The sequence below is a fragment of the Synchiropus splendidus genome, chromosome 4 (assembly GCF_027744825.2).
Source record: "Synchiropus splendidus isolate RoL2022-P1 chromosome 4, RoL_Sspl_1.0, whole genome shotgun sequence".
Lineage (NCBI taxonomy): Eukaryota > Metazoa > Chordata > Actinopteri > Syngnathiformes > Callionymidae > Synchiropus > Synchiropus splendidus.
Genome location: NC_071337.1, coordinates 15058071 through 15085204, shown reverse-complemented (window position 1 = coordinate 15085204; position 27134 = coordinate 15058071). Strand labels below are relative to the sequence as shown.

Below are 27134 nucleotides of genomic sequence, written 5' to 3'. Positions count from 1 at the left end.
GAGTGGCCATTAATACATCCCTCATGCAACCGTGCTTATTACAGCAACCCAACACAACACATACTGTAAACAACACTCTTAACCCCAGAGGCTCTAGGGAGGATCACAAACAAGCTACGAGCACAACATTGTAAGCATTATTGGCCACTCTTGTGTTGAGTTAATCTTCCGATATACAGAACAGATACAAAATACATGAGTGATTTGCCATTAGTTAACTCACCTCCAGTGCGATTGAGATTAAATATTTTAATCAATTGACAGCCCTACTTTGTATCCATTTTTCCTCATTTTATGTGGCTGTTTTTCTTCCACCCCATTCTACACAATTGTGTAGAAATCCTAAAAATGAATCTTAAAAATTCAAACAATTTCTTCCAATGAGTAACGCTCATTTTGTTTTTGAACAAAACAACAGTAAAGTCCCTTTGAATGTTCATTACAGTTCATGTGTTAACCATAGCTAAGACATGCTAAGATATTAACCAGAAAGCCTCCAGGATTAATGATCAAATGCCGACAGACAATAAAATAATACATTATCAAACAACATATTTTACGCCCAACTTAGACAGAAGTTTTGTTTTGTACCTGTGTCTGCATCTGGATGATTAAACCTTTGAGAGAGTCCACTGTGGAAAGTAGAGCATCTCGTTCCTTCAGCCAGCCCTGGAAGTGAGACTGGCTGCTCATTTCACCTTCAGGAAGCGGAAGTTCTGACAGAGAAAGAACCTGCATTCCCTCCTGGTGAACTTCCCGCAGCAACGTCTGAGGAGACACAGCATATTGTTCACAATGTGCATTAATTCTCTGTAGTAGCCGCTAGTCCATCAAGTTCTCAGCTCCGAGTTAACAGGTTTAACAGAAGGGCCCACGAAAAGCCTCAGTCAGTATAGAGAAATTTGTGACTGCAAGGATTCAACGTGTGATTACAAAATAATAATCAGTAATAACGCTTTCTTTGCTCTCCTACCTTTCGCCTGCTGAAGTGGACTCGCCACACCTCAATTACAAATCTCTGTCCCTCTCAGCTTCTTCACCACGCTACATTTGTCCTTTCCCTTCTCCTCTTTGCTCCTTTTCTACTTTCTGCAAATCATAGCTTCATTTGAAAACAGCGTTCTTCACCCTGTTCATCATGACCAACAAAAATGACTGATCCTGAGCGCAACTTGTGACATTCGTCGAAGTTATCTGTAAACTCATTTTTGAAATTTCATTCCTTGATGTAATTGATGAATGTAAGGTAGTGAATATGTAAAAAAAACATTAGGAAAATAATTTATGCATTCAAGTTTTACAGAAGTCCAAGACGAAATATATTGACATTATGTTCTTGGTGGGTATTCAGCAGGCTGTCTTTTTTCCTCTGTGGTGATTCTAGATAACATATGACTTCCTCCAGGTGTGGCGGTTGGTCATAATGTTTTTGCTCACTGAGGCACATTCACACCTCATGTTGCATGTATATTTGTAGTACTACATAGTGTATCAGTACATCTTGAAAAACAGGAAGACCAGTCATGAATTTCACCTTAATTCTGTCTGGTAATGGATTGTCCGGCTCTCTTCTAGCGCCCTCTGGTGTTGTCCTGAGCTCCTGCTGCAGGCTATGGAGTTCGTATCCAGTCCGTTGGCTGTAGTCCGAGCTGCTGTCTGCGAGACAAGGACAAATGCAAAACACTTACAAGACACATTTGGAAGTTAAATGACAATCATTTCGTATCAGTATCGCCAAGCGGACTTAGTGGTCAGAGGTATCGTGTTGCAAGCTTCCGATTGTAACGCAGGGTTCGGCCACAGTGCTGACATACACATATTCATAAACACTGTTCCAGGGCCTCAATGCAATCTTAAATTAAAGGAACAGATGAGGAAAACAAAACAAATAAATGAAATGGCACTAATCCAGAATGTGACACAGCATATTGATGTAAGGCCTAAAAGGTCCTACAGAAGTTGTTGTGAAGATGTATCTGAAACATATTCACTCCTCTTACCACTTGTGTAGCCGTCCTTAAACTGTGAAGCAAGACGTTCTTGTCTGGAAATCGGGGTCTAAAAGGTAAAGTAGTGGTTTAGTGACCACAAGTCAAGAGCATATTCAATATTTGATGGAGAAACAGTGCCTCATTCTGACCTCAGCAGAGCGCAGCTTGTCAATAACCGACTTGAGGGCCTTGCTCTCGTCCTCCAGGGTCTGGATGTCCCTGCGCAGACTCTCACTCTCTGAAATGTGTCGGGCCTCCATGTCTAGGATCTCAGCTGCATGCAGCTCCTGCATCTGGACTATCTTCTCCTGGAACTCTGACACCACCTCCTCCACCTCGTCTTTGGCTGCATTAGAATGAGTCCTACAATCAGGCTCCTCAGTCTGAGTGAAGGAGTGTGTCACAGATGTGGGTTGTTGTTCAGCACTGCAGTGGGATTTATCGGAGGGCAGGCTCGACGTGGCCGAGCTCTTTCTGGCCAGGGAAGGTTTGTCTTTTATGCTTCCTCCTTTCGCAGCAGGGGGCTGTTTGCTTGCTTTCTTCTTAAGCTGAGTTGTAGAGGAGGATGAAGATGATGATGAAAGTGGCTGAGGTGACGGAGATGGAGATGAGGGCTCCTTTATCAGGGCGGATCTGACTTCCTGCAGCTCCTTGTTGAGTCCAGTGATTGCAAGTTCTCGCTCACTGAGGCTCTCCTGCAGTGTCTCATTGTGCAGCTTGTAGCTGTTCAGCTTCTCTTTGGTGACTTCCACATCCTTCTTCATCTCTTCAAGCTCTTCTTTGAGCTTTGAAATCGAAGCCTCGCGGACTTCAAGTTCCTCCTGGAGATTCTCAGTCTTCTGCCTATAAATACTCAGCTCCTCCTTGGCTGACTCTGCATCACTCTGGGCTTGTTGGAGTTCTTGTGTGAGCATCGCCAGATCACCAATTTCTTCCTCAGCACCCATCTGCTGGACAACAACATGTGTCACCTCACAAATACAGCAGTTTTTAAATTAAAATACTATCAATCCAAAATAAAAACATAATTAAGGTATGATTTTACCAGCTGCCTCAAATATGATTTTCCACATATCAAGACAGTTGCAATATTTTCACAAGAAGGTAATGTCAGCATTAACATACTCCGTGTCTCCATTCTCCATTATTCTTTGGATTCTTTACAGGGCCACTTACGACTTTTGTAATGGTATTGTATTAAATGGTATTTGTAAAGTGTGTATTCCGAGCATCAAACACAAAGCATAAGAATACTTACCTCTGAAAACTCTCCTTTGATTTGAGCGATGGTCATTTGCCGCTCCTATGAAAGAAAAAAAACCTCCAAATGTTTAATGCATATCAGCATTTATTTCACTATTGAATTACAGACATGCAAACATACGAATCAACTGAACAACAAACATCAAAGTTTACCTGAAGTAACTCCTCCAACTTGTCCAATTTCTCATTGCAGCTATTCAGATCTTCTTTGGTGGCAGAGGCTTCGTTCTGGGCTTTCATCAAAACATTCTGTAGATGTGATGCGTGAGCTTCATTTTTATCTTCAGACGACACCTACAGAGACAGTATTAGAAAAATATTTTGCACTGTTTAACAACTTTCAATGTAGCAGTAGAGGTTCCCACCATTTCAAGCTCCTCTTGTAGTTTTTCGACAATGTTGTTCTTTTCCTATACAGAAAAATAAGCTTATCATTTAGACATTTGAAGTGCAAAAGAAGGCACTGAAAAGAACAGAAACACACTTGGAGTTCTTGCTGAAGATTTGTGCACATCTCTTTGTAGTGTTCCAGCTGATCTTTGGTGACCTTGGCCTCTTCTCTGACCTCCTGCAATTCTTGCTGCAGCTCTGACAGAGATGGTTGACCATCAGCAGAGGAGCCCTGATGAAAAAGATCACAAATACCAAAATTTATTAAAACATTTTTTTAAATAAAGTTTGATTCGGATCATGCTGTATACAAATGTGTTCAGCCCCGGGAGCTAATGATCCGTAACTGGATGTTTGCTGTCATCAATTTACATGAAAACAATGCTGTTTTGTTGTCAAAACTGGGCTATCAAACAATACATAAAAAATCCATATCACATACCACAAAGGGCAAACATGTAAACAACACAGAGCTGAACTACATGTACATAGCATTGCTACAAATTGGTGGAACTTGCAGGAAGTTGAACTACATTCATGTTTTGCTCTCCATCAAGGCATTTCAACGACTGAGTTTTTACTCAAGCAACAAACACATTTTTACGTTTTCTTTAATGAAAATATTGTCTAAAATCCAAAGACACAAAACTGACCTCAGTAGTCTTCTGTTGTGTCTTGGTCATCTGACTCAGCAGGTCAATGAGAACTGTCAGTCTCTTCTCATACTCCATCACCTCTTCTTCAGAACTGGACAACAGCTGCTCCTGAAGTTCCTGGTCCTTCTGAATCCCACTGAGACCCACCTCCAGCTCCTGAAGTTTCTGTGTCAGATGGACTACCTTCCATGTAGGAGCTTGACTTACATTCAGGCCCATTTGAGGAATAGCTAAGTTAAAAACATCCACATGGCTCTGCAGGTCATCATTGGACAGCTGCTGTTGCTGGAAAGCTTCAAGAGAAGCCTGACTGACAAGAACCGCAGCCATTTTCTCCTTCAGGTTTTCCTCCAGTTTAGACACCTTCTGTTGGAGTCCATCTGCACTGTTCTGCGTTTCCACCAGCAGGAGACGACAGCGACTCAACTCATTCTCCTTTTCAGCTAAAATATCCTCAAGCTCTAGAATGCGAGAGCCTAGTTCTTCTACTCTGGATGAGGCGCTCTTCTCCAGAGCTTGAACTTGGGCTTGCATGACCACAAGTCCAGCAGTTTTTTCCCGGAGTGCTTCTTCAATATCATCATTGGCACCTTCTGGATTTTCACTTTCAGCTAAGGCTTCTGCACTTTGTTTTAACCGCAAATATGTCTCCAATAGCTTACAGTGTTCGGACTTCAGATTACTCAGCTCTTTGGTGGCAGAATCCATCCTTTGTTTCATCTCATCATATTCATCCTGACTTGGTCCAACCACCTCATCTTGTGGCTCAACCTTGGTTTCATCTGCTTCTTCTTCTTCTACTTCCACAGCTTGTTTCTGTTCAATATTGACCAGCTCCTGCTGAAGTTTCTCAATGACAGCATTCAATTGCTCTAGTTCCTCCTCATTGTCCCTCTTCAAGCGCTCTTGCTCACTACGAAGACACTGCACCTCAGACTCCAAATCCTTTATGGCCTCTTCTCTGTCGTCCAGGGCCTAAAAAGACCAAATATTTAAATAAGTACCATGTTTTTTTTGTTTTGTTTTGTTATTTTAGTAAACCATGGCAATTATCCAAAATATAAACCTTTAAGTCCCCACAGTTTCAGTCAGCAAATTCATAACTATAGGTTCAAGTAAAAATCTGTGATGGGCAGGTTTACCACAATGAATTGTAAATATTGAAATGCAGAATTTGAGTCAGATGATATCATTGAGCGAAGAATCAGTAGCTGTGCTTTCACAAACATATGGACATAATCTTTGGAGTTGAACCTTATAGATACATAAATAACAACTCAAGAGAATGAGTCTAAGGTGGGACAAAGACCCATCCAACTCAGACTCATGGCTGAGAAACATCCCCCCGTGATGACAGGGACGACAAGGCAGACCTCAAAACAGGTTTATCAACCTCCTCACATTTTTGTACTCGTTTAAAACCGAATTGGTAACAAATGTTTTTGACTGGTTTCTAAATAATATGCTGCATGAACCTAAGACAAATGTTCCGCAATAAAGCCATGCACCACCCAGCACTATTGCCTTGCAAGGACTCAGAGGTTTATAAAGCCACACCAATTAAGGGAATGATTACTTCACAACAAAAAATGCCAGTTTGAATAACTTACCAAGCAAAAAAAAAGTTAAAAAAAAATAAACCACACAAAAAATGGAGCCAACAAAATTGAAGCAAAATGAAACTTAAATGACACACACTTACTACCAGGGAGCTATGCATATTCGAAATAGACTTTTGTTCCATTTCGAATACGCATATGATGTTACCTTGTTATCAGAGGATGTTTCCATGTGTTGGAGCTTAGTGATCTGTTCATTAAGAAGTGCTATTTGTCTGTCCTTCTCCTCCATCACCTTCAAAAGTCAGAGATTATCATGTGATGGGTTTAAACAACCCAGTTTGAACAAGAGAAAAAAAAACTAACAAGGTGAACCTCTGCAAAAGCATGAAGTCTGCAAAAAACTGCATTACGGTGGGAATAAATTAAAAAAAAGTATGTAAGCTGTAGGGACGAGATGAGCATTTTAAACAAAACTCAACACATCAACAGATTTTTTTTTTTACTAACCTGCAGCATGTTTTCCCTTGTCTCTAAGTATTGCTGCTGGCTGAATATCTCCTTCCTCTGGATCTCCAGCTGCATATGAAGCTGCTGCACCTCCTCACTCTTGTTCTCCAGCTCTTCCCTGAACTGCTCCAGCTGCTCCTCCAGGTTACAGATCTGTAATGTGGATGAGCAAGAGCAGAAAGTGAGACAGAAGACCATCTTCTCATCTCAATCAGGGACGTGACACTTGGACATAAAATATTCGGGTTTTTAAAGTAAATTAACATAAATATAAATTTCATAAAAATATGAAATCAAACGATTATTATCTAACAATAATCTGAGGTTGTTGTTTTTCTGCGGCATTAGTGATAACTGATTTTTAGTTTGTGAGTTTAGCTGCAAGTAATTAGAAAGACATTAATAAAAAAAATATGAGGACAACAGTACCTCTTTTTCCTTCCGTTCCAGAGCTTCTCGTTCTGTTTGTAACTGCGCCTCCAGTGTATGCTGTTTTGCCTCTGTGATGGATGCATGCTGTTTCTTCTGCTCCACCTGCAGAGACGTAAAATCAAACAACTGTTCTAAAACTGCCATCAGTTGACAGCCTGCTCTCACTACTGCACTCCTTTAACAGGAGCTAGCTTTCATGGGGCGCTGAAGAAAAACCCACCCACACATTGTTCTGTCCCTCCTACTGCTTCTGGACGTGTCGTCACGCTCACCCTCAGCCATGCAGCACAGCCATCATTCACACCATTTCACCACTACAGCTATTTCTCTACAAATCCTTCATTGCTCCGCCCCTCCCCTTCCTAACCTTCTCCAGGGACTCGGTGCTGGCCAGCAGGGCCTGCTCCAGCTCTCGGATGCGACTCTCCAGTTTTTCAATCTCCTCGTCGCGCTCTCCCAAATCACGATGCAGCTGCTCCGAGCTGAGCAGAAGCTCGCTGCACCAATCTGCCTTCTCCTTCAGCTGAGAGGTCAGCTGCTCCACCTGGTAGAGAGGCAGTGTGAGGGGCGTGTATAGAAGGAGGACGACGAGGGAGTGGGAGGGGGAGAGAGAAAAGAGAGAGGGGGCCATTTAATCAAATTGGCTTTCAGGCGGCATTTCCCCGCTACACAGCTGTGAGGTCAGCTGATCCACCTGAAAACAGGACAGAGCGGTGGGACTGAGATTGAGAAAAGGGACAGATAGGGTAACAGAGATTTCATTCAGGGGGAACAAATAGAACAGCACATGAACCAGATAGACCGATGGCAGGTACTGATCCACCTGTGAGAAAGGGAGAACGTCAGATCAGTGAAAGGGAGGGAAAAGAATAAAGGAGAGGGGTTCAACAGAGGATGAGCTGTAAGGGGGTGGTGGGCCTGGGTAATTAGTTTTATAATTTAACTAATATTTTCTATTTTCTTCATCATAACAAAGGTGCAGTAGGTAAATCCTTCATATTCATTTTTAAATTACTGATAGTTCAGGATTTTTTCTGCTCGTATTCAATGCAAAAAGTTATGAAGATCTGAGGAGAGCGACCTCAAGAGACAACACACCCATCAGGAGGTTCACACAGAGGTTGCCAGTGACGCAGCTATAGATGAGGTCTGTCGCTAAGACAAAAGAAGGCACTGACTTCAGGCAAATACATACATTACATAACTGCGCAAACCTGCAAAAAAACAATGTCCAATGCGAGCAATTTTGTTGTATGAGTGATACAATTACGACTAAATGGCGGCACATAAGTAGCTCAATGTGGATCGCCCATCCTAAAAAATAAAAATAAAATAAAATAAAATTGCACTTTCAGCTGCTCTTAAAGTTTTAGCGTTTATTTAATGATCATTATCCATGTTTACTTATTTTTGTTTTGGCAAAGTTTCAGTAAACAAACAACATATATGTCAACAAATTAAGGTTATTTTTAATATATATTTTTTAAACGTTTTATTACAATTTTGAGGTTCTATGAAAAGACACTCAGAATAAATAAAACTATGTCTCAAGTATTCTATTTTTTTTGTATGGGTTACTCCACTCTACATGGTTGCAGATTAGGAAGGAAAAAATGGTGGAGTGTAATAACATGTCACCCTGTTTTCCCTGTGGAGTATGACCCAGAGGGTGAGGATGGGGTACTGAGAGAGGTCAGCAAGCCACTAACTAGGAGGGGCAACAGGGTTTTTAGGAAGGCTGCATCGCACTATAGATACTCTGGAGGAGGACACTTGGTTCTACTTGAAGCGAGAAGCAATACCTTCAGGGTACCTCTGTCCACCTGCAATAGCCAGGGAAAGAAGGCAAAGAGGATCAGCAAATTTGGAGAATTGGCGGGCAAAGGAAGAGCAGTGAGTCGAGAAGGAAGCAAAGGAGGAAAAGCACTTGAGAGATAATGAAATAGCAGTCTGCATCTGAAAATGACAGAAATTTGGCAATTGTACTGGGGACTACAGAAAAAAACAACAACAAGCTTTTAACAACATTTTTTTCTATCATACAACATGAGTTATGTTTCAGAGACCTAAGTTGGAATGAATAAAAAGAGGAGAGGACAAATGTATGCACTGGACTACAGCATCTTCAATTCATGTGGATCATTGTTTTTTATTATCGCTACTGTACCTGAAGGACATACTGCACAAGCAGTGTTCAAATATCTGGCTATTGTTTCCTAGTTTGGTCTCTTATCTATTAGTATTTAACCCTAAAGTGAACACCAAAGGCTCCTTAATAATGAAATATTTTAAATTAAATATATAGTATGCTGCAGTGAAATAGTTAAAGAATTAATTTAAAGGATGTTCTCTGAAACAACGTATAGAGAAGGAAAAGAATAAAGGCAAAAGAAGTGTTGATCAAATTCACACCCGCACAGGACTTTGGTGTCACAGCAAAGAATGCACATGTAAGTCGAGCCACCCGGTTGTTTTGTTGAGTGATTCTAGTGCGTCCTTTGGTTACCTCTCTGTGTTTTTGCTCCGAGCCAGTTTGGACCTTCTGAGGATTCTTTAGCTGATGTTCTAGTTTTTGGATTTCCTGCTGGAAGAAGTCCCTCTCATGTTCTCGATCTACCGCTTGTTCCTGTGCAACACAGACAGAAACATGACATCAGTGTTGTAATCTCATTCTTTGATTTGTTTGTGTTGTGTCTCCGTTTAGATGAAAAGGGCGAGTTACTTAGATTTCAGTACCAAAGTTGAGAATACAGGCCAAAACATCATGCTTTAAGAGACATCTGTCAACATCGGTACACCATCTGCCATATTTATCATCAGAATGGAAAATGTGAGCAGAAGACTTTGGAATCCTTCTTACGTCAAGAAACTTGCGGTTCTTTTCCAGCTGCTTCTCCAGAGCTTGGATTTGTTGTTGCAGGTCTCCAGTCTCCGTCTTCTGAGCATGTTCCAGCTCTATCACTCTGTTGACCTGCTCCTCCAGTTCTGCCTCCAGCAATTTCATCTGCTTCAGGAGGTCAGTGTTCTCCTTTTCTGCTTGCCTCTGGACCTCCACCTTCTCCTTCATCAGTTTCTCTGTTTCTTCCAACAAGTCTAGAGAAGATGAATGAGGGCTTAATTTCTGCATGCAACTAAAGAAAACCTCGTTAATTAGATTTATTTTTAGACAAAAGACAGAGTTTGGATGAGGCTGTGGAAGAGTCTGATCCAAGGAAACGCGGGAAAGAAATGGCTTAATCAAATAGCTCCAGTTGAAGTCAAGTCAGAGGCATCTGCCAAGTCTTGTAAATTAAATTCCAAAATTTAAAAAAGTGTACTTGTTCATCTGAAGACTGCGAAATGTCTTGCATGAGTTCAGTGAAGAACATTACAACAAAAATCTGATTGTGACGCAGCCTTAAGTGGGTTTTAATTGTGGTTCTCACCAGGATGAGGAGGAACTGTGTGGACTATAAATAACAGGTTAAGCGTTCAAGGTCAAATAGTTTAGAAAGTGAAACAATATTGGCTAATTGAATGCCTCAAGGCTAAACAAAAAAATACAACAAAATAAACAGCTGACACCAGACTCTTCCAGCATCTCATTTAGCTTCCCAACATTAACCCCAGTGACTGGACATGATTTCACCAACAAGATGCCGTCACCCATAAAAACTTCATTTTCTGTCACCAGCCAACTGATACCGGAGACTACACCCAGCAGGATTAGTGCAAAAGTAACAAGGTGAGAAAGACAAGAACCGTTCAGACGTTGAAATATCCATGCCCATTAAGCAAATTCAGGCAAGGGAGGGAGGACTGATGAGCAGCCAGTCAAGTCACTTCCATTCTCTCAAATTCACTTCTTCATTCTCATTGGAGAAAAAGGCTCCAGTTCAGAGGATAGGAAAAAACAAAGAGTTGACTATGATGTCTGAAAAGCTTGTCATGCTAAATGAGGTCTGGCACTGATGTTAAATGACAGAAATCAAAACAGAAGAAGCAGAAGGTTAGAGTTATTGTGAGCCCATAGCAAGCCAAGCCTTTTAGGGTGAGATGCTTAATTCAGGGTTAGCAAGATATACTGTAACTGAGACAATAACTAAACAAGGAGTGGACTTAGCCATGCTCGAGGTAGACACACCTGCTTCAGGTGCTGCAACCATTGCAGCTTCAACTAGGCCTACAGGAGAGTAAGAAAGCACAGGAGTTTAACATGCTCTTTTTAAATGATGAGGAGGATTCCTAGAAAGATGGTATTGCCGTAGGAAGATTTCAGAGAGGATGGAGATGCAAATGTGCAGATCTTCAAGGTTTTTCAGGAGTTGAGGCCATGAAAAGAAAAATGTGGGAGATAAAACCTGCACGTTTCAAGAAATAAACTCACCTTTTGCTCAAAGTATAATAGAAGGAGATACCTTTTAAGAAATATGCAGTTCAATAACAGGCAACTTTTTGAAAGGCTCATAACACTGTTGTGTGTCACAATAAAATCATAGACACACACAAACAGTAACAGAAATATAAAGAATTGATTGCTAAAAATGTATTCATATTCATTAGCAAATTCTCTTTCTTATGGCATTTCCTGTCAGAAGATGCCTCAGCAAGTCTCCCACCTTAATCATCCGTCCTGCTCACAGCTATCCCTTTCATGTCCTCCTGTATACCATCCATCAACCTTAAGAATTGTTGATATTATTAATAACCTCACTGTGGTACTGAAAAGGGCCATCTAATCCAATGTAATTCTATCACCATGTTTATCTTCTATCAATAGCAAAAATAATATGATCAGAATACAAATTAATTGGGCATTTAGTTACAGGATTCTGAAATGAGTATTAAAATCAAAGTAACAAAAGGAATTTCGTATTTAGTGGCGCTACCTGCAATACCATATGACTGTAACTATCAGTGATACATAAGTACACACTGTTTCATTTAAAAAGAAAAAGAAGCTAAGATACATACGAAGTTCGCGAGGCCCAGCATCCTCCCGCATCGCATCCTGTTGTCGTGACAACAACTCACGCTCCTCCTGCATCTGCAGTCGCTCCTGCTCCAACTCCTGCAGCCGACTGCCTGTTACCTGCAGTGTAAAGCAAAGCAATAAAACTCGAGTCTTAGACTTCATAAAAGTGTACTTCTTTAAACAGGATTTAAAAAGAAAAATATGGACACAACAAGCATCCAAACAATACCAGGTTATAGTTACGCGCCTTTTGATACCATGGTTGTGTGCTGCAAGTTTAAAAAGTGTTAAACGTATATGTACCACAGTGAAGCACAACAAAAGATCAGCCAAAAGCTAAATATAAAATGGTAAGTGATCTTTAAACTCTTAGGTTTAAGGTCACTTACTGATTACTAAACTGAAGTGTTGGTTTTGTGTGTGGAGCCACTGCTCAGAATTGTTCAATTTAAAACCCTGCTTACTAAAGCTTCTGTCATCAATGAATGACTGACAGCCAGTTCAATATTTAAGGGGGCCCTATCATTCTTTTGTACAGTGTTAGCAAGATCAAGATGAAGTGTGTACTGAAATGTGAAGTGTGTACTTTGAAAGACATCCATTTCAAAGTAGCTTACTTTTAAAACTAAAATAAACAAAAATGTTGAACAAAATGAAGATGTAAAACATTTTTTTTACTTACAGATCTCATTACGGCAATAGATCTCACAAGGTTTGAATGTTACATCAACTTACATGTTGAAATGAAGCAACTAGCATCTTGCCAAGGCAACACATAGGTCAGTGTTGTGTTATCTAAATTCTACAGGAATTTATATTCTTCAAACCAGAACTGAGTCGCAGCAATACAAACGTTTTTGTAGCCCCTGTCACAGAGCACTTCAAGCAAGTTGGCTTTCGTTCATCATCTTAAACTATATACTAGAAAATTTATTTTGAGATAAATCTACTCAATTTATATGTGAGGTTTGCCTACTGAAGGTAAGAAATGTACAACATGGCCCCTGCAAACAGTTTGTGTCAAGATAATAATTTCATTTTCCTGAATATCTTAGAGCCACATTATCTGCTTGCATCATAATTAACATTACAGATACGGCACATAAATATTCCTATGCTGCACAATTGCTTCACCTGCAGATCTTGCTCCAGGTTTAACTGGAGCTCTTCCTTCTGACGCAACTGCTCCTCCAAAGCAGCTCTCTCACCCGTATATCCATCAATCAGTCCTAAGTGTGCAAAAGAGAAGGAAAGATGGTCATAACATTGGCAAACCATCCAGGAAGATACATGCTGCAAGATTTTCACCCCATAAAAAGTAAAAAACTGTCAATATTTGGTGCTAAAGAACCAAACAAGGAGACACCCAGAAAAATAAACAATTGTAAGTAGGTTACAGAAACCAAACATACAAATATAGACAGGAGAAAACACAAACAAATGCAGACGTGAATACAAATGAGCCTGACTGACCCATTTTGCTTGACATGAAGTACAAGAGTGAGCTGTAAGTACAATGAAATGCTTTATAACTACTCTGTTGTACTCAGGTCAGCAAGCATTTATGAGCAGCGTGGCATCCAGGTCACATATTCAGTAATAAGTAATAAGCCCCCGCTGCCACACAAGTGAGAATCTGCTCTTTAAAGTCAGTGTTAAGGGTGGAAAACACAAGGAGTTGACAATTCAAACAATGACCAGACAAGTGAATGAGTGAAAGTGAGATAGCTTTAAATTGCATGATGTTTTTTTTTTATATTGCCTAAAATGTACAGTAAGTTATGTTAATACAGCAGTGTCTGTCATGTACGGATGATAGTAAAAATCCTCATGGATGGATGGATGATAGATAGATACATAGACATAATCTTAATCAGCTTGACAAAGCCAGCAAACACTGAAAACAAATACAGGAATTACATTTTGTCTAGACTGTAACACGTTCAGTACATGACAGAAACAGACTTAAACAAGATAACTCGAGGTATAAGCTATGAATCCTGATAGTACACATGAAGAACAACCAAACTGGAATCGTGTTCATTACACCTTGAAACAAAGTAACCATCATAAGCAAGACAATCTGAATTTCAAAAAACAACTGCTTTTGGTGACTTCATTGTTGGTGACTCAAGTGGCTGGATGTGTTATTCAAAGGTAAATATCACTCCACTTGTCAGTGTTCATTTGTGACATGAGCAGGAACCAAAGTCATTAGACAAGTTTGCCTAAGGAGGACTCTCACCTGTGCACACAGCTGTTACCACATGATATGTGATTTCTTACTGACAAAAACACCAGTATGTCAAGGGTCACATGACAATTGGAATAGCTAAAGAGTATATTTGCATCTCCTGCTTAGGAAATTTAAACCATTTGAATGATTCAGAAGACAGTAGTTGCAACATTATTCAGTGAAAACTCTTTGGACAAACTTAACTAAAGCAATTTAGATCCAGCCTGAGTGTGTCATCTCTTGGGTTGAACCAGTTTGCAAAGACCACACCCTGCTGTCCATGTGCAGATTATATCACATAATAGAAGACGAGCTCATTCTATTTGACTCACAGCTTTGAGATGTCAACGACAAAATGGCGTATTAGAAGTGTAAGAGTACCTCGCATGTAATTAAGGAGCATACCAACAGCAATGAGCACATGATCAACCTAAGAAATTCATTAGCGACAAGTGAAGATCAACACTCTCTACAGTAGTTGTATTCTGATACAGTAGAAAAGTCCAAGTGTATCACCTAATTCTTACATAAAGTAGTATGTACAAACAAACACTACAAAACATTTTTAAAACTACATAAACGAAAAAATGAGCTTCAATTTTGCTCTGTTGTGCTTAATATTATTTGTTGTAACAGCATGATAGAAAAAAACAGAGATCACAGCGATGTATCTGTAGTCATAATAGATGCTGTAACATTGGTTGATAGCTGATGCAGTGGCAGCATTGGTGGCTCTCCTCTTGTAACCTTAGCCGACACTACTGTTATAATAGTAGTTTAACAAGTACAACCTGAAGTTACTTGTGACATTGCATCGGCAGTAATTTCAGTAGACTTTGTAGCTAGAAGTTTTAGTTTCACATACACAAAAGCTTTAAACTCACCAATGGTGGACTGGTCCGAAAAGAACAAGAGTGAACTGTGTTTTGCGTATATACGTGTGACAAACCACCAGTTGTGGCCACGACAGGTGGTACTTGCAGATCAGCTGTCCCTGACATGAATGGCTACATCAGATTTATGATCCTTTCACACAGTCTGGAAAAACTATCTAAATCCAGCAATTTTTACTGGTGAATACATAGGATTATTGCAAGGCTTTTGCAGTCAACACAATATGAATGTATTTATCTCACTTGCACTCACATTACCAATGCTAGGAAATCAACAACAACAGAGAAATGTACCTTCTGCGCGGTGGAGCTCCAGTGCCAGCTGCTCTCTAGCCCGGGCCTCCTCGGCTAATCGGAACTGGAGTTCCTCCTGTTTCTGAAGCAAATCGTTGATTTCCTGATTGTGGCGGAAAGATTCCCGCATCAATTCAGTCTGAGTCAACCGGGCATGTTCAAGCTGAAAGCCAAAGACAAGGAGAATCAGTGACAAAAATTACATTCTCAGGGGGTTATGTATCGATCAAATTCGACATTATGTCTTTCTGAATGAATGGATGAAGGCATTTGGGAGAGACAAAGTGGGTAAAAATTTTAGTTTTAGTTTTTATGGTCTAAAACATCTAAAAAATATCATGTTTGTTGGTTGTTTTTTGTAGGACAATTTTGCACATGACACAGTGATAAATCTAAAACCCATTATAAAGACAATATTGCACCTCAACACTATTGGACACGACTGAGTGATTTAAAAAATGAGTCAGCTGTACACAAATCATCATCAACTAGGAATCCATCATCAGGTCACATGGATAATCGTACATTAGACACTGCCCTTTCTGCAGGCAGATCCCAAATATTGCAAATTCAGAATAAGTGTAATATCTCAACTAGACCAGGATCAGTCATGAGGCCTCTTTCAAGAGGGAAATGTTATTTGAAAAGTATAAATGACATCTAAATGGCTCTCTTCTTGGTAAAGAAGTTACCATGCAGGTGACAAAAAACAACTTCCCAATAGTAGTATCAATGATCATGTTCTTTTTTTTCCAGGCATCACGGTTATAGCTAGTTCTTAAAAGAAGAAGTAGAACAAGAGCTGCAAGGAGTGCAGTAAAGAGTGTGTTAATGGTGTCCTTTTGAGGACCAGAGAAGTGTTGATCCTGAACTCTGCCACTTTGCAGGAGTCAAATCGGATCTACTAGGTCAAAGATCAATAAAGCCAAAAGGACTACATAATCCATGATAAGCAGTGATGCAATCCTCAAGCCACCAAACTGCAAACCCTCCTCAGCAAGACAGCGCTTGATCATGGTAGCCAATCAGAGAACTTCCAACCATTTACTGCAATATACATGATACATTAAAATGTTACATGATTCATTTACTAATACTGAAGGCGGACGTCCAAGTCATGTGTTTCAATTGCTTTACCTGACTTGCGATGACACTATAAAACCAGAGCATAGTCATATTCAGCTTTTTACTGTCATATGTCCCGGGGCAAAGGTCTTGAAGTGAGATTACAGCAAACCAGGAAGTGCACTGTTTGATCTCAGGCTTCAACAGTAGACAGAAGCTTCAACATTAAATTTGCATAGTGACAGGAATGAAATATTAATCAGCAGCGGTTTAATTATCCATAGACATCTTAAAATGTAGTGCATGATGTTTGAACTTACTGTATAAGGAGGAGTTGGTAAGGAGATTTTGGATATGACTTTAAGCAGGTGACCATTGGTCCTGTGGTTAACATGCGAGATCTGGGTCTGAACCACCACAGCGTTTTTCTCATTCAAGGTGCTACAGAGAGGAAAAGGTCGTGGGAGGGGTACACGGGATTCCACCTCATACACATCCTTGTCTTCCCCTTCCATCCACGTGGTGCTCTGCATTTTGGAATTCCAATAAGACCGGTACGAGTCCATGGTTACAAAAACAATGCTGTAGTCATAAGATCTTGTTTCCGTTTCAGCCGAAACTATAGCTGCTGAGGTGGAAACCAGTGGTCCGGAGGGAAATGAAGTGATGAACCCGATTGCTCCAGGCAACAGTTTCCAAGTGTGAACAGCAGAAGAGTAAACAACATTTGAGGAGGAAACATTCACGTCATCATCTCAATCATTAGCTGCCCAGCTGAGGTAGAACAAGTTTTAGGTAAACAGAGCACGAAAAATCCAGGAGGACGATGAGATCTTCGGGAAGAAAGAATCCACTCAAAACAGCACATTCTCGTCAGCAGATGAGAGCCTCTTTACATCCTGAATTCCAGAACATGACAGCAGTTGGAAGTGGAACATAGTGTCTCATTTTAGAATCCATCGTGATCTCCATGTTGCTTCCGAGTTGTGGCGCTCTGCCGTTGCTCCTCTTGGTCTCCCGTGAGCTTCACTAACAACACTAGATCACCGTAGCAACCTGTGGGGTGGCTTCCCGGGTCCTCCCCCCCTTTTTAGCGAAGGCAGCAGCCAGGCACGGTTGAACTTACGGCAGCCGGGTTTTTAAATTGCATGTTTGCTTCCTTCCAGTGCTGTCATTGCCTCTTCACGCATGCTCAGTTGATCATTCCATGTTATTACTCACTCGCCGGCTCCCTCCTCCCAACAGACGAGGTTTACTTACCCCAGGCGGGTTACTGTCACTCTGCTCATACTTCCACTTCTACTCTCCACCCACGTGCACTAGCGCGCAATAACCCTTTAAATTCCTCCCGTCCAACACAGTGGGGGAGTACTTCATTTCCAGCAGTTGCCCCACAAAATCCAGATAAAAAGTTTGGAAAGCAGGTGTGGCTTCACTCCTGCGGCAGATTTGCAAACAGATCCCGCACGCACGCACACACACAAATAACCAGAAGAGAAAACACACCCCTAACACAGAAAAGGTTGCCAAACCGGATTCCCTCCCTTTGTACAAAAAGAAAGCAAATGTGCTCCCAACTGTCCCACGTCAAACACTTCCACGACAGCACATAATAGCAGGTGAGAGATTAGACACTGTCACCTGGCAAATCATTGACAGCTCTGGATTAAAACAAAGCAGCACCACATTCCTCATGGCCATTTCAAGAGCCAAGACATGACGAGGCCGCTACTGAGGAGACCTGCGTTCGCTCAATCAATAGCAACGAGGAAAATCATTGAACAAACCATTAAAGGAGCATTCGATTGGACGTTTATTACCCTGATGAGTGTGTTTAGTCGTAAATGTGTTGCCTTCGCTAAGAATGCAAGCAGGTTCATCACTGCATGTATAAAAACAGAACTAGAAGAGAGGTCTGCAGAAGTTTTTTTTATATCTATAGCTATAGAATTGATCAGAGGTCTAAAATATACTTAAATACTACTTTCTTCTGAGTAACACAAATAATTATTTGCAACAAGGTAATGTGATGCGCTAATGAAAGGTATCTTTCTTTTGATCATTATTTAATTAACTCTGAGGCAAATCCATAACCTTGGACGGGCACAAACCCAGCAGCGATGATACAACACTGATAGTGGTCTTGTAAATTCACTGCAGCTATTTTTAGACCAGTGAGATGAAACCCATTCTAGCGTGTGTAACTGGTGAAGTTCAGCCAACATGAAAATGTGCAGTCAGTTACAGTAACACATCACAGACGTGGCCTAGTTTAACTGCTCAGTGGGCCAATGTTGGACACAGTGAGCACGACACACTGATTGGAGGTGGAGTTCCTCTTTCCACACAGCATTGTGATTGGGTGACCACATGAGACAAAACGTTCCATGTAAATATAGCTGGTATCTACAGGCAACCTCTGAGAACGAGGCGACTCTTTTGTGTTTGAATAATGGACAGAGACAATGTTGCTGCAGCTTCATTCTGCAAGCTCATTGCCATGAAACAGGAAGAAACCATCAGCTGTGTGGACTCAGGGCATTTAAGTTATTACTCCAAGTCTGATCAAGGGAGATTTCTGCTGACTTTTGTCATGCGGATGGTAGCAATGGTTAGAACACAAGAATTTGTAGTTATGTTAGTTGAGCAGAGGCCTTTTTTAAAATGCATAATAAGTGTCAACCAAAATATATATTATTATTTCTACTGCTAGTAGTTAACAACATAGTCGTAGTACTAAAGGCTCTGTACCTGGTTGGTAGTGTCTGTGATGGTCATCAGCATCTTCTCCAAAGCTGTCTGCAGCCGGCCGCTGATGCCCATCAGATGCTCCTCATTCTCAAGCTGAGGTTCGACTCCCAAAAGCAGGTTGTCTATCAGATGCTGGGACATCTCCAGGCCCTGGTCAGTCTCTGGTTCTCTGGACCAGAAGGACGCTGTGGTTGTTGCACTGCCAAGGAAACTTTCTGTGGATTGACCTGGAATGGCCGCAGAAATGGAGATTAGGCTTAGCATGCCAACATGTGCTACAGGATTGAGTAACACCCTTCTTTAAAAAGAAACGACAACAGGACTGAGCTAATGGTCTTTTCAATTTAAGATAAAGATAGCGAATTTTCATAATAGTTGCACAGCTTGCTATTTAAACATTAAAATTCTCCATCTCTAAGCTTCAAGATTCTGCATATAAACAGTGGTGACGGTTCCCAAAATAACCACAGGGATGTTTTGACAAATTGACAGTGTGGCTGGTAAAAACAACTTTGAGAGACCTTGTAGAAATGTTTTGTTGGGACACAGTCAGGTACTAACAAAGTAAAAACACATCACATACATAAAAAAAGTTATTAAAAAACAGAGTGTGAATCCATTAAACAGCCATGCTGCATTCACCCGAGGTCATCTAGGAATAAAGTTTGGTATGGCCTTTTGGTTGGCTGCACATTTACTGAAAGTCCTTCAATTCTTGTTCCCTTCCTGAATTTAAGAACAGTCAAGTCCTGCTTAAAAATAACGTGCTTTATCTTATGAGCACATAATGAAGACTTGCCTGCATCTTGAGGTGGATCAGACTTAACAGCTGTGATGTCGAAGGATGCCGCAGCTTTCTGAGCTTTGCTGATAGAATCATGCACAGTCTGCATGTGCAGCCCCATTGTTTGCTCGGCAGCAGCAGTAGTCTTCAGAACCTCCACCAGGACCTGACTTAGTTTCTCATTGGCTCTCAGAAGTTTGCTGGAATGATGGGAGATGGTGTTACAACTCAATATTTGGCAAAAGAGCATCCAACTGTACCTTTCACTGTCTTGACAGAAACGTTCCTCAATGTCCAGTGGAGATTTCCGCGAACTCTCCTTTTGGGTGTGTCCAACACCCAAGTCATCCTCATATTCTTCACCATCTTTCTTCTGCAGGTTCTGCACAGAAAGGAGCGAGAAAACAGACAGCAGCCCTGTCATGACAAAGTTTTAAGAAAGAAAGCAACGCGCTCATCTGGCTGTTCGGTGTGCAGCTCAAACTGAATTTAAAACACTTGCACACAGACACAAACTTGTGAGCTCTTCGGGCTGGAAACAGTGCTGTCTTTGTGCTGCTATGGTAACAGGTGCAGGTGCATTCGTGATTTTATAGCGCCATCTAATGACGGAAAGTGACAAACGCCACTATTACTGACAACATACCTGTATCAAACGCTCATTAGGAGTGCAAACATTTCTAAACACATAAAATCCTAGAGAAAAGCTGAGGATTTTTTAAGGGAAGAACAAAAATAATGAGCCAACCCACAAGCCAGAAAAGGTATAGAAAAACCTACTAAACAGACTATGTAGTACATAACAATAGTATTATATATGACAAACACTGTAGAATGAACAGTAGATTACAGGTATGTGCTGTGGTGAAAATAATGGTATATTTTTATGTACAATACATAATGCAGTGAATCATTGGCAAATGGCACTTTGTCACCATAAAACTACCTGAGACACCAGTCTAACACACTTGATCTAGACATTAAGAGCAAGACCAGAGTTCACAACAACTCATTATGGTTATGTTCCATTCAATGTTGAAGTTCAAAACCCTAGCTTTCCAATTTCAACCAATTTAATGGTAGAGACTACATCATCTGTGCAAAGACCTTATGTAAATCCTAGGTTGCAAAACAGCATCTTGAAGTACTTACCTAAATAGTTACAAAAAGAATTGGGGTCAAGTTAAAATCTTGGTGAAATAAAATTTAGTAGCATATACACAATGGCTCCTGGCTGCCAGCCGAACCACTGCTTAATTATACATTTTTAATTCAAATATAAGATACATAGGGTATAGGAAGTATATGAGGGCTAATGACCAGGCATTTTTAATGAAAAATATAATTCACATTAATAATATTTTGCTTTGAATTTGAATTTCTTTTTACCAATTTCTGTCAGTGTTTGAATAAAAGTTAACCTGAATGTCGGAGCAACGCAGTGCAGCAATAAAAAGTGGAGCTGACAGCTTCGACCATCACTTGGTCAAATCCTAATCAGTCAGGCAAAAAATATTTGGCCAGAGCTCATTAGGTTGAGGGATTAACCCTCAGAAGCCCTGTGCACTTGAAAAATAACGTCTTCTCAAAACGTACTCCTATTCTTAACTTCCAGGGAACAGAATATTCATTCATCTGTGTTGACATTTAACCATAACCATCACAAACTAAAAACTCAATGGCTAAACTGATGTAATCGGAGTTCAATTTTTTTTTTTAAATAAATACTGGGACAAAAAAAGACTTTCCCAAAACAGCCAGGTTGTTTTCTTTTCAGTTTTCTATCTAAACCGAACTGGTTACAAAAATACCAAAAAGTCACAAGTGAACTTGTGATAGGAGCACATTTTCTTTTAAAAATCCTTTAGAAAACAAACTCACATGTTCAGGTTGAGTTTTCGTCAGTGCTTCCTTCAACATTTGGATCTGTGCATCTCTGTCTTCTAGCTCTTTCACAAGACGCTCGTTCTCCACCTCCTTCCATGCGTGCAAGGTCTGATTCTCAGGCATGGTCTCCTCCCCATCCAGTTCAGCTGACTTTGTCTGCATGGAGGCAGTGGTCTGACAAGCAAGCTTGTTGATTCTGGCCAATTCCGTCTGATGAGCAAACTCAACAGACATCTGAACTATGGCCTGTCAGAAAACATGAATTTCAAAAACAGTTGTATTTATAAACACATCAGTTCAAAGCCACCCACATTTTAGTGTGACCCAATGTGGATCTGAGAAGCCAGTAGATTTAGATTTTCTTCTTGGGTATCGTGTTTACACATGAAGACGCGTTACACAGACTTGACTAACAAGTGTTGACTCAATTTTAGGGTGACAGAAACAGCAGACCTGTCTAATAAGCAAGTCAGCTGTCAGCAAATTAAACTATTACAAATCACTGTCCATGTAAAAGCGCAAGTCATTCTGACAAGGACGAGTTGGTCACTAACCTTAGCAACTTCTTCCTCCACCCGCTGCAAGTGCTGCTTTTCATCAAGTCCGCTTTGCTGTTCAGCATTGGAGGTGCTTAAAACCACTTCAGTCCCACTTGTACGGTCAGAGTCCTGATTAGTCTCGACAGTTTTGTCTGTGGCTTTCCGTTTTCTTCTCTCTTCCTCTACTTGTTTTGCAAGTCTGACGATCTCTTGTCGATGCTGCTCTTTCAGCGTGGCTACTTCTTGCATATACTTGTTGTACAGTGCTCTCCTCAATGTCTGCAGCTGCGCTGTCAAGTCAGCTGGCCTAGCAGGCCAGTGAAACTCCACGCCCACCGCTGACAACTCCTCATCGTCCAGCTCGTGCTAAGAAAGAAACACTCAGTTCAGTTGTACAGCTTAGAGACGGTGGCGGGTGATTATTGGTTATAATTAGACATGGGACATGCAATTCCTAAGACATTTTGGGGAAAGACCTGCCCTTTGACCACCGATAAATAAACCACTTATGCTCACAAGCCCTGCAGGGGTCCTTCAGTGATCTAAAGACACTGTAATGTCAGTTATTTTCCTACAACCACACCAACAATGTCTTGTGTATTGTGACATCCATCGCTCTCTAATTTCTGCAGCAATGTCCGTCATCTTTAGGATGGGGTTTAATTATGAATTATTGGAGATGAAAAAAGATAGAGGACAAATTTAAATGGACAGCACATAGATACAAGTTCACCCATGCAAGACCAAATCGCTCTTTCATGCAGCCATCAGCACCAGAATAAGACGAAGAAATTATGTAACTTCTAACCCCTTTTAATCGTTACATTTAGATGCTGGTCTCTGCTGAACAAAGCAGCAGATTCAGGACAAGTGAAGCCTAAAGGCTGAAACTGCTCCAGTCCCATATCTGACCGTCCTGTCAGACAGTCTTAAGACATGCAAACGTTTCACCTCCTACTATGATGCAATCCATGTGACAATGTAGTTTAAAGATGAGGCCAAACCTTGAGCTCTCCACTCTTTGGGGATGTAGCCTCAGGAACACCAGACGGACTGCAAAGGATCAAGAAATGAACATTTAGTGAATTCGGTCAGTTACTTCCGTCAGTTTTTTTTTTTGAGTAAATAATAATCAAGTATTTCTGTACTTATATTGGGGTAATCACATTGACATAACAATCTCATTTCATATATTGATAACATGGACTAAAGTGCAAGCTGCTCAAGTCAAATATTGGTAGTATACTAAAATGATTTACATCACCTGTTGCAGGTATTGAAAGTGTTAACAAAAGCATTTAAATTATATATATGCAAGTATGCAGAATTATGAGCTGAGTAGTAACAATATGCAAGTGAAATACAACCATTAAACCCAAAACACACAACCCATACATTCGTGCATATATATGTAACATTGCTTTTCTTCATTTGTTTTGAATTTTAACATAAGTCGATTCAGAATATTGTATTCATAAAACTCATCAATGGAGGGCAGCAGAAGATCAAATGTGGCACAACAACTTACCAACCCATAAGACCAGGATGGCGTTTTAAAACTGAACCTATGATAAACGAAAGAGAACCAACATCTAACTCTAACAGCAATGTGCTTTGAACTGGAAACCCTACACTATACATCTAAAGTAGTGATTTTAGCATTCAGCACAGAAACTGGCTTACTGTCTAGAGCTGAAATATGACAGTAACAGCCTCTGTCTCGCATACACATTTGTGTTAAATTGCTTACACTGTATATATGTACTGTGTTTTGGTGCCATCTCTTGGAAAACCATGGTTTTCTTAGATGCTGGTTCAGGACAAATGTTTTTAATTGATATAAGAACTAGGATGCGCAGGTGTTCACGGATACATTCAACAAGAGGTCTCTGAGATGGCACTGCAGGGACTGAACACGCAAATTATAATCAGGCGCAGCAACCGTGATGAACCCAGGAACGGTAGCACGACGCTTGCATAATTACATAATTGCCGTATTTAATTCGCAACAGAATTCAGAACTGGGATCTCGCAATGACATCCCACCCACAGCAGGTAGCCTTGACAGCCTTTTAGTCGCAATGCCATCAGACAACAATCCCGTCTAGCCAAGCAATGATTAGCTAGACACCGACTAGACAGTATAACAGAGCTTTGCACGGCGCAGGAACAATGCTGCCATTACAGGATTTTATGCAGTCAGAAATACTGGGGGAAAAACACATGCATACACAAGTGTGGACTGAAGTTAAGACAACATTTTCATACAGGCAGACCAAAAATGACACATCTGAGTCATTGTTACCCGTGTTGTGTCACTGCCTGCAGCTGCTGCTGCAGCTTGAGAAGCTCTGTTGTGTAGCGTTCCTCTCGTTCAACAGCTTGTTGCTGGAACTGAGCTTGAAGACGCTCCACCTCCTGCCTGTGACGCTCTTCCATTTGCTGCTGCCTCTCTTGCGCCTCCATCCTCATTCTTTGCAATTCCAAAGAATCAGGGGAAGCTGCTGGTCTTGTCTGTTCCTCTGGATCTGATCAACAAAGTGGATGGGTGGGACAGTGGGATGGTCATGTAACAAGATTAGTGTCAATTCGATTCGATTTTAATGTTTGAAGACTTTCTGACTAGTTATTTTTATACATCTGAATAATGAATTCAGACAATGTGGTTTTAATTCTGTGTAATTTTCATATTCTCATTTCCTTGTTGATGATCATTTACAGCATATTTACCTCACATTTTGTTTCCAAATTATATTCTATTAAGCATATCATGCCTTTTTGACCAATTAATTTACATAAGTTATTGTATGTTTAAAAAATACTACTCTTGTTTTAGTCATTTCTGTATCAGACAAAAATGCTAATTTCTAATTCAGACTATAAAATATTGGAGTGTTTCCAGCTCCTGGATACTGCATATGCAATTACTTGACATAAAAAAACAACAATAATGACAGACTATTTTGCAATTTTGAAAAAAAAAATTAAACAAACCATTGTTGATGTGGAGTCTAAAGGAGAGTCGAAAATACTAAATTAACGTCTAAAGAAAATATTAATGTAAACCCACTTCAAATTAGCGCTGAAATCCTAATTTGTGTCTTTTAATGGTATATGATCATCTTGTTTTAAACAACAACAATAATACTTTAAAATTGCAGAGAGGTTACACTCTCCACAATGACACACTGCACAATTTGTCAATGAGCATCTCCTCACCACCATCTCCCGGTTTGAGCTCATGTAGACTAGAGCGAGTCTCCATCTCCTCCTGTAGAAGTTCAAGTTGGGCTGCATGGATCTGGGTCAGGCTGACACGCTGTGCCTGCAAGTGCAGGACACACTCCTCCTATTTATGGAATAAATATTTATTATTCTACTAAATAAAAAGATATAATGAAACAGACTCACCAAAATATGTTCTCAACCAATTATTTGTTGAAGTTAAAATACAGAGAATCAAGAGCTTATCCTTTACTGATAATCCGAGGTGACCAGTGTTGGCATGTGTGAGTTTCTGTGTGTGAACTCAAATGCTCTCTTTCCCTGCATGAAGACGGCACACTAATCTCCTTATAGCCATTTTATTTTCCAGGTTGATTTACTCTGCAGCTCACTGCTGTTTGGATCTGAAGACAAATGATAACTATGTGATTCAATGTATGCCAAATGGCTCAATATCAATGCTTTACCAGTTGGAATTTTAAAAATCTGCTCGAGTTGTGGTGAAGGATGACAACTCTTAGATTTATGTGATTACTTTCTCAGTTTGTGTCATAATCCAACACAATGACCACAATCTCCCACTTTCACATTTAAGTGGACTCGCTTTTCAAATGCGATACATTACCCTGTTTCTGCAGAAAACATTAGTCACAAAACAAAAACATTAGTCGCAGGGCAGACAGCCCTCTAGGGATTTACAAAGCGGAGGATGCATTACCACCTTACAAACAGTACACAATTTAGTTCACAGTGGTGTGTTGCGTTTGAATAGTCTTCGTGGTTATTTAGGGAATTCCACATAATTGCATCTCCCCAACACAAACACTGTTCGTCCTCCTCAGATCATGAATAATTCAGCAGTAAATATTTAGGCTTCTCTAAGAGCCACACTTCAGGGACAAGGAGAGACAAAATAAAATGAACGTTTTTAGCATAACAATGTCACACAAAGAAAAAAAGATTGTCATATGTTCTATTTTTTGAGACCCTCATACAAACCACTCTGTGCTGGCAAGGATGGGTCTCTCATTATCATTACAGCGTCAGAACAAAGAGCACTCTTGCATTATGTCTTAGATCTAATTCAATAAGGTAGAGCACATTTTTCTTTCATGTGTTTTATGCTCAAGTGCCCCTGTATTTGAAGTTGGATGACAAATGTAAAAAAGGTTATGCTACATAATCTAAGACAAATACTAATATAAACGTAAAAAGTGCATTTTGCAGTTAATAGATCAACATTTTTAAAACAAGTACTTACATGAGAAGAGAGGACTTGCTCATCCATTGACCCCTGGCCCATGACAGACTCCATGCGGTGGCCAATCTCATGTCCGCTCACCTGTTAAACAAGCAGAACTCTGTTAGCAGCATCTACACTCAAAAGAATAGTTGAGACCATAAATTGGCAGGCTAAAACATTTTCACAAAAATGTGAGTGGAATTATACAGCAGAAAGTTCTACAGGTAAATCAACGTTGGATTGTTCTTTCAAAGTGAGAGATCTTTTTGTATTTCTATAGATCATTGTAATGTCCATTTATAAACTAAAATATTTTTTCGTGTATACAATAATTAGTTGTCATAACATTGTTGAGTTCACGGAAAACATACCCATAGAGTTTTCTTTCTTACTATAGAAGATTACTACAACTTTCATTGGCGCCAATGTTGGTGGCAGAGTCTGGCCAACATTAATTAGTCT

At 40.3% G+C, this 27134-nt stretch overlaps 1 protein-coding gene across 9 annotated transcripts in view; it reads right to left on the bottom strand.

Annotated features, from left to right (window-relative positions):
- Positions 1–27134, bottom strand: part of akap9 (A kinase (PRKA) anchor protein 9) — a 50216-nt gene that overhangs the window by 6439 nt on the left and 16643 nt on the right. For 6 of the 9 annotated variants that reach the window (XM_053861523.1, XM_053861525.1, XM_053861528.1 and 3 more), the window contains 28 exons: positions 26691–26771; positions 25424–25553; positions 24510–24732; positions 23209–23257; positions 22220–22570; positions 21660–21911; positions 20039–20160; positions 19794–19978; positions 18995–19221; positions 15179–15341; positions 12890–12984; positions 11755–11872; positions 10925–10963; positions 9662–9894; positions 9308–9427; positions 7169–7345; positions 6799–6903; positions 6370–6522; positions 6068–6154; positions 4298–5275; positions 3739–3876; positions 3620–3664; positions 3408–3548; positions 3250–3294; positions 2141–2941; positions 2001–2058; positions 1535–1656; positions 592–768 (listed from right to left, as the gene is read on the bottom strand). In XM_053861523.1, coding sequence (XP_053717498.1) covers positions 592–768; positions 1535–1656; positions 2001–2058; positions 2141–2941; positions 3250–3294; positions 3408–3548; positions 3620–3664; positions 3739–3876; positions 4298–5275; positions 6068–6154; positions 6370–6522; positions 6799–6903; positions 7169–7345; positions 9308–9427; positions 9662–9894; positions 10925–10963; positions 11755–11872; positions 12890–12984; positions 15179–15341; positions 18995–19221; positions 19794–19978; positions 20039–20160; positions 21660–21911; positions 22220–22570; positions 23209–23257; positions 24510–24732; positions 25424–25553; positions 26691–26771 — 5415 coding nt within the window. The remainder of the gene's footprint in view (positions 1–591; positions 769–1534; positions 1657–2000; positions 2059–2140; positions 2942–3249; positions 3295–3407; positions 3549–3619; positions 3665–3738; positions 3877–4297; positions 5276–6067; positions 6155–6369; positions 6523–6798; positions 6904–7168; positions 7346–9307; positions 9428–9661; positions 9895–10924; positions 10964–11754; positions 11873–12889; positions 12985–15178; positions 15342–18994; positions 19222–19793; positions 19979–20038; positions 20161–21659; positions 21912–22219; positions 22571–23208; positions 23258–24509; positions 24733–25423; positions 25554–26690; positions 26772–27134) is intronic. The other 3 variants (XM_053861524.1, XM_053861530.1, XM_053861527.1) reach the window with 3 other exon arrangements.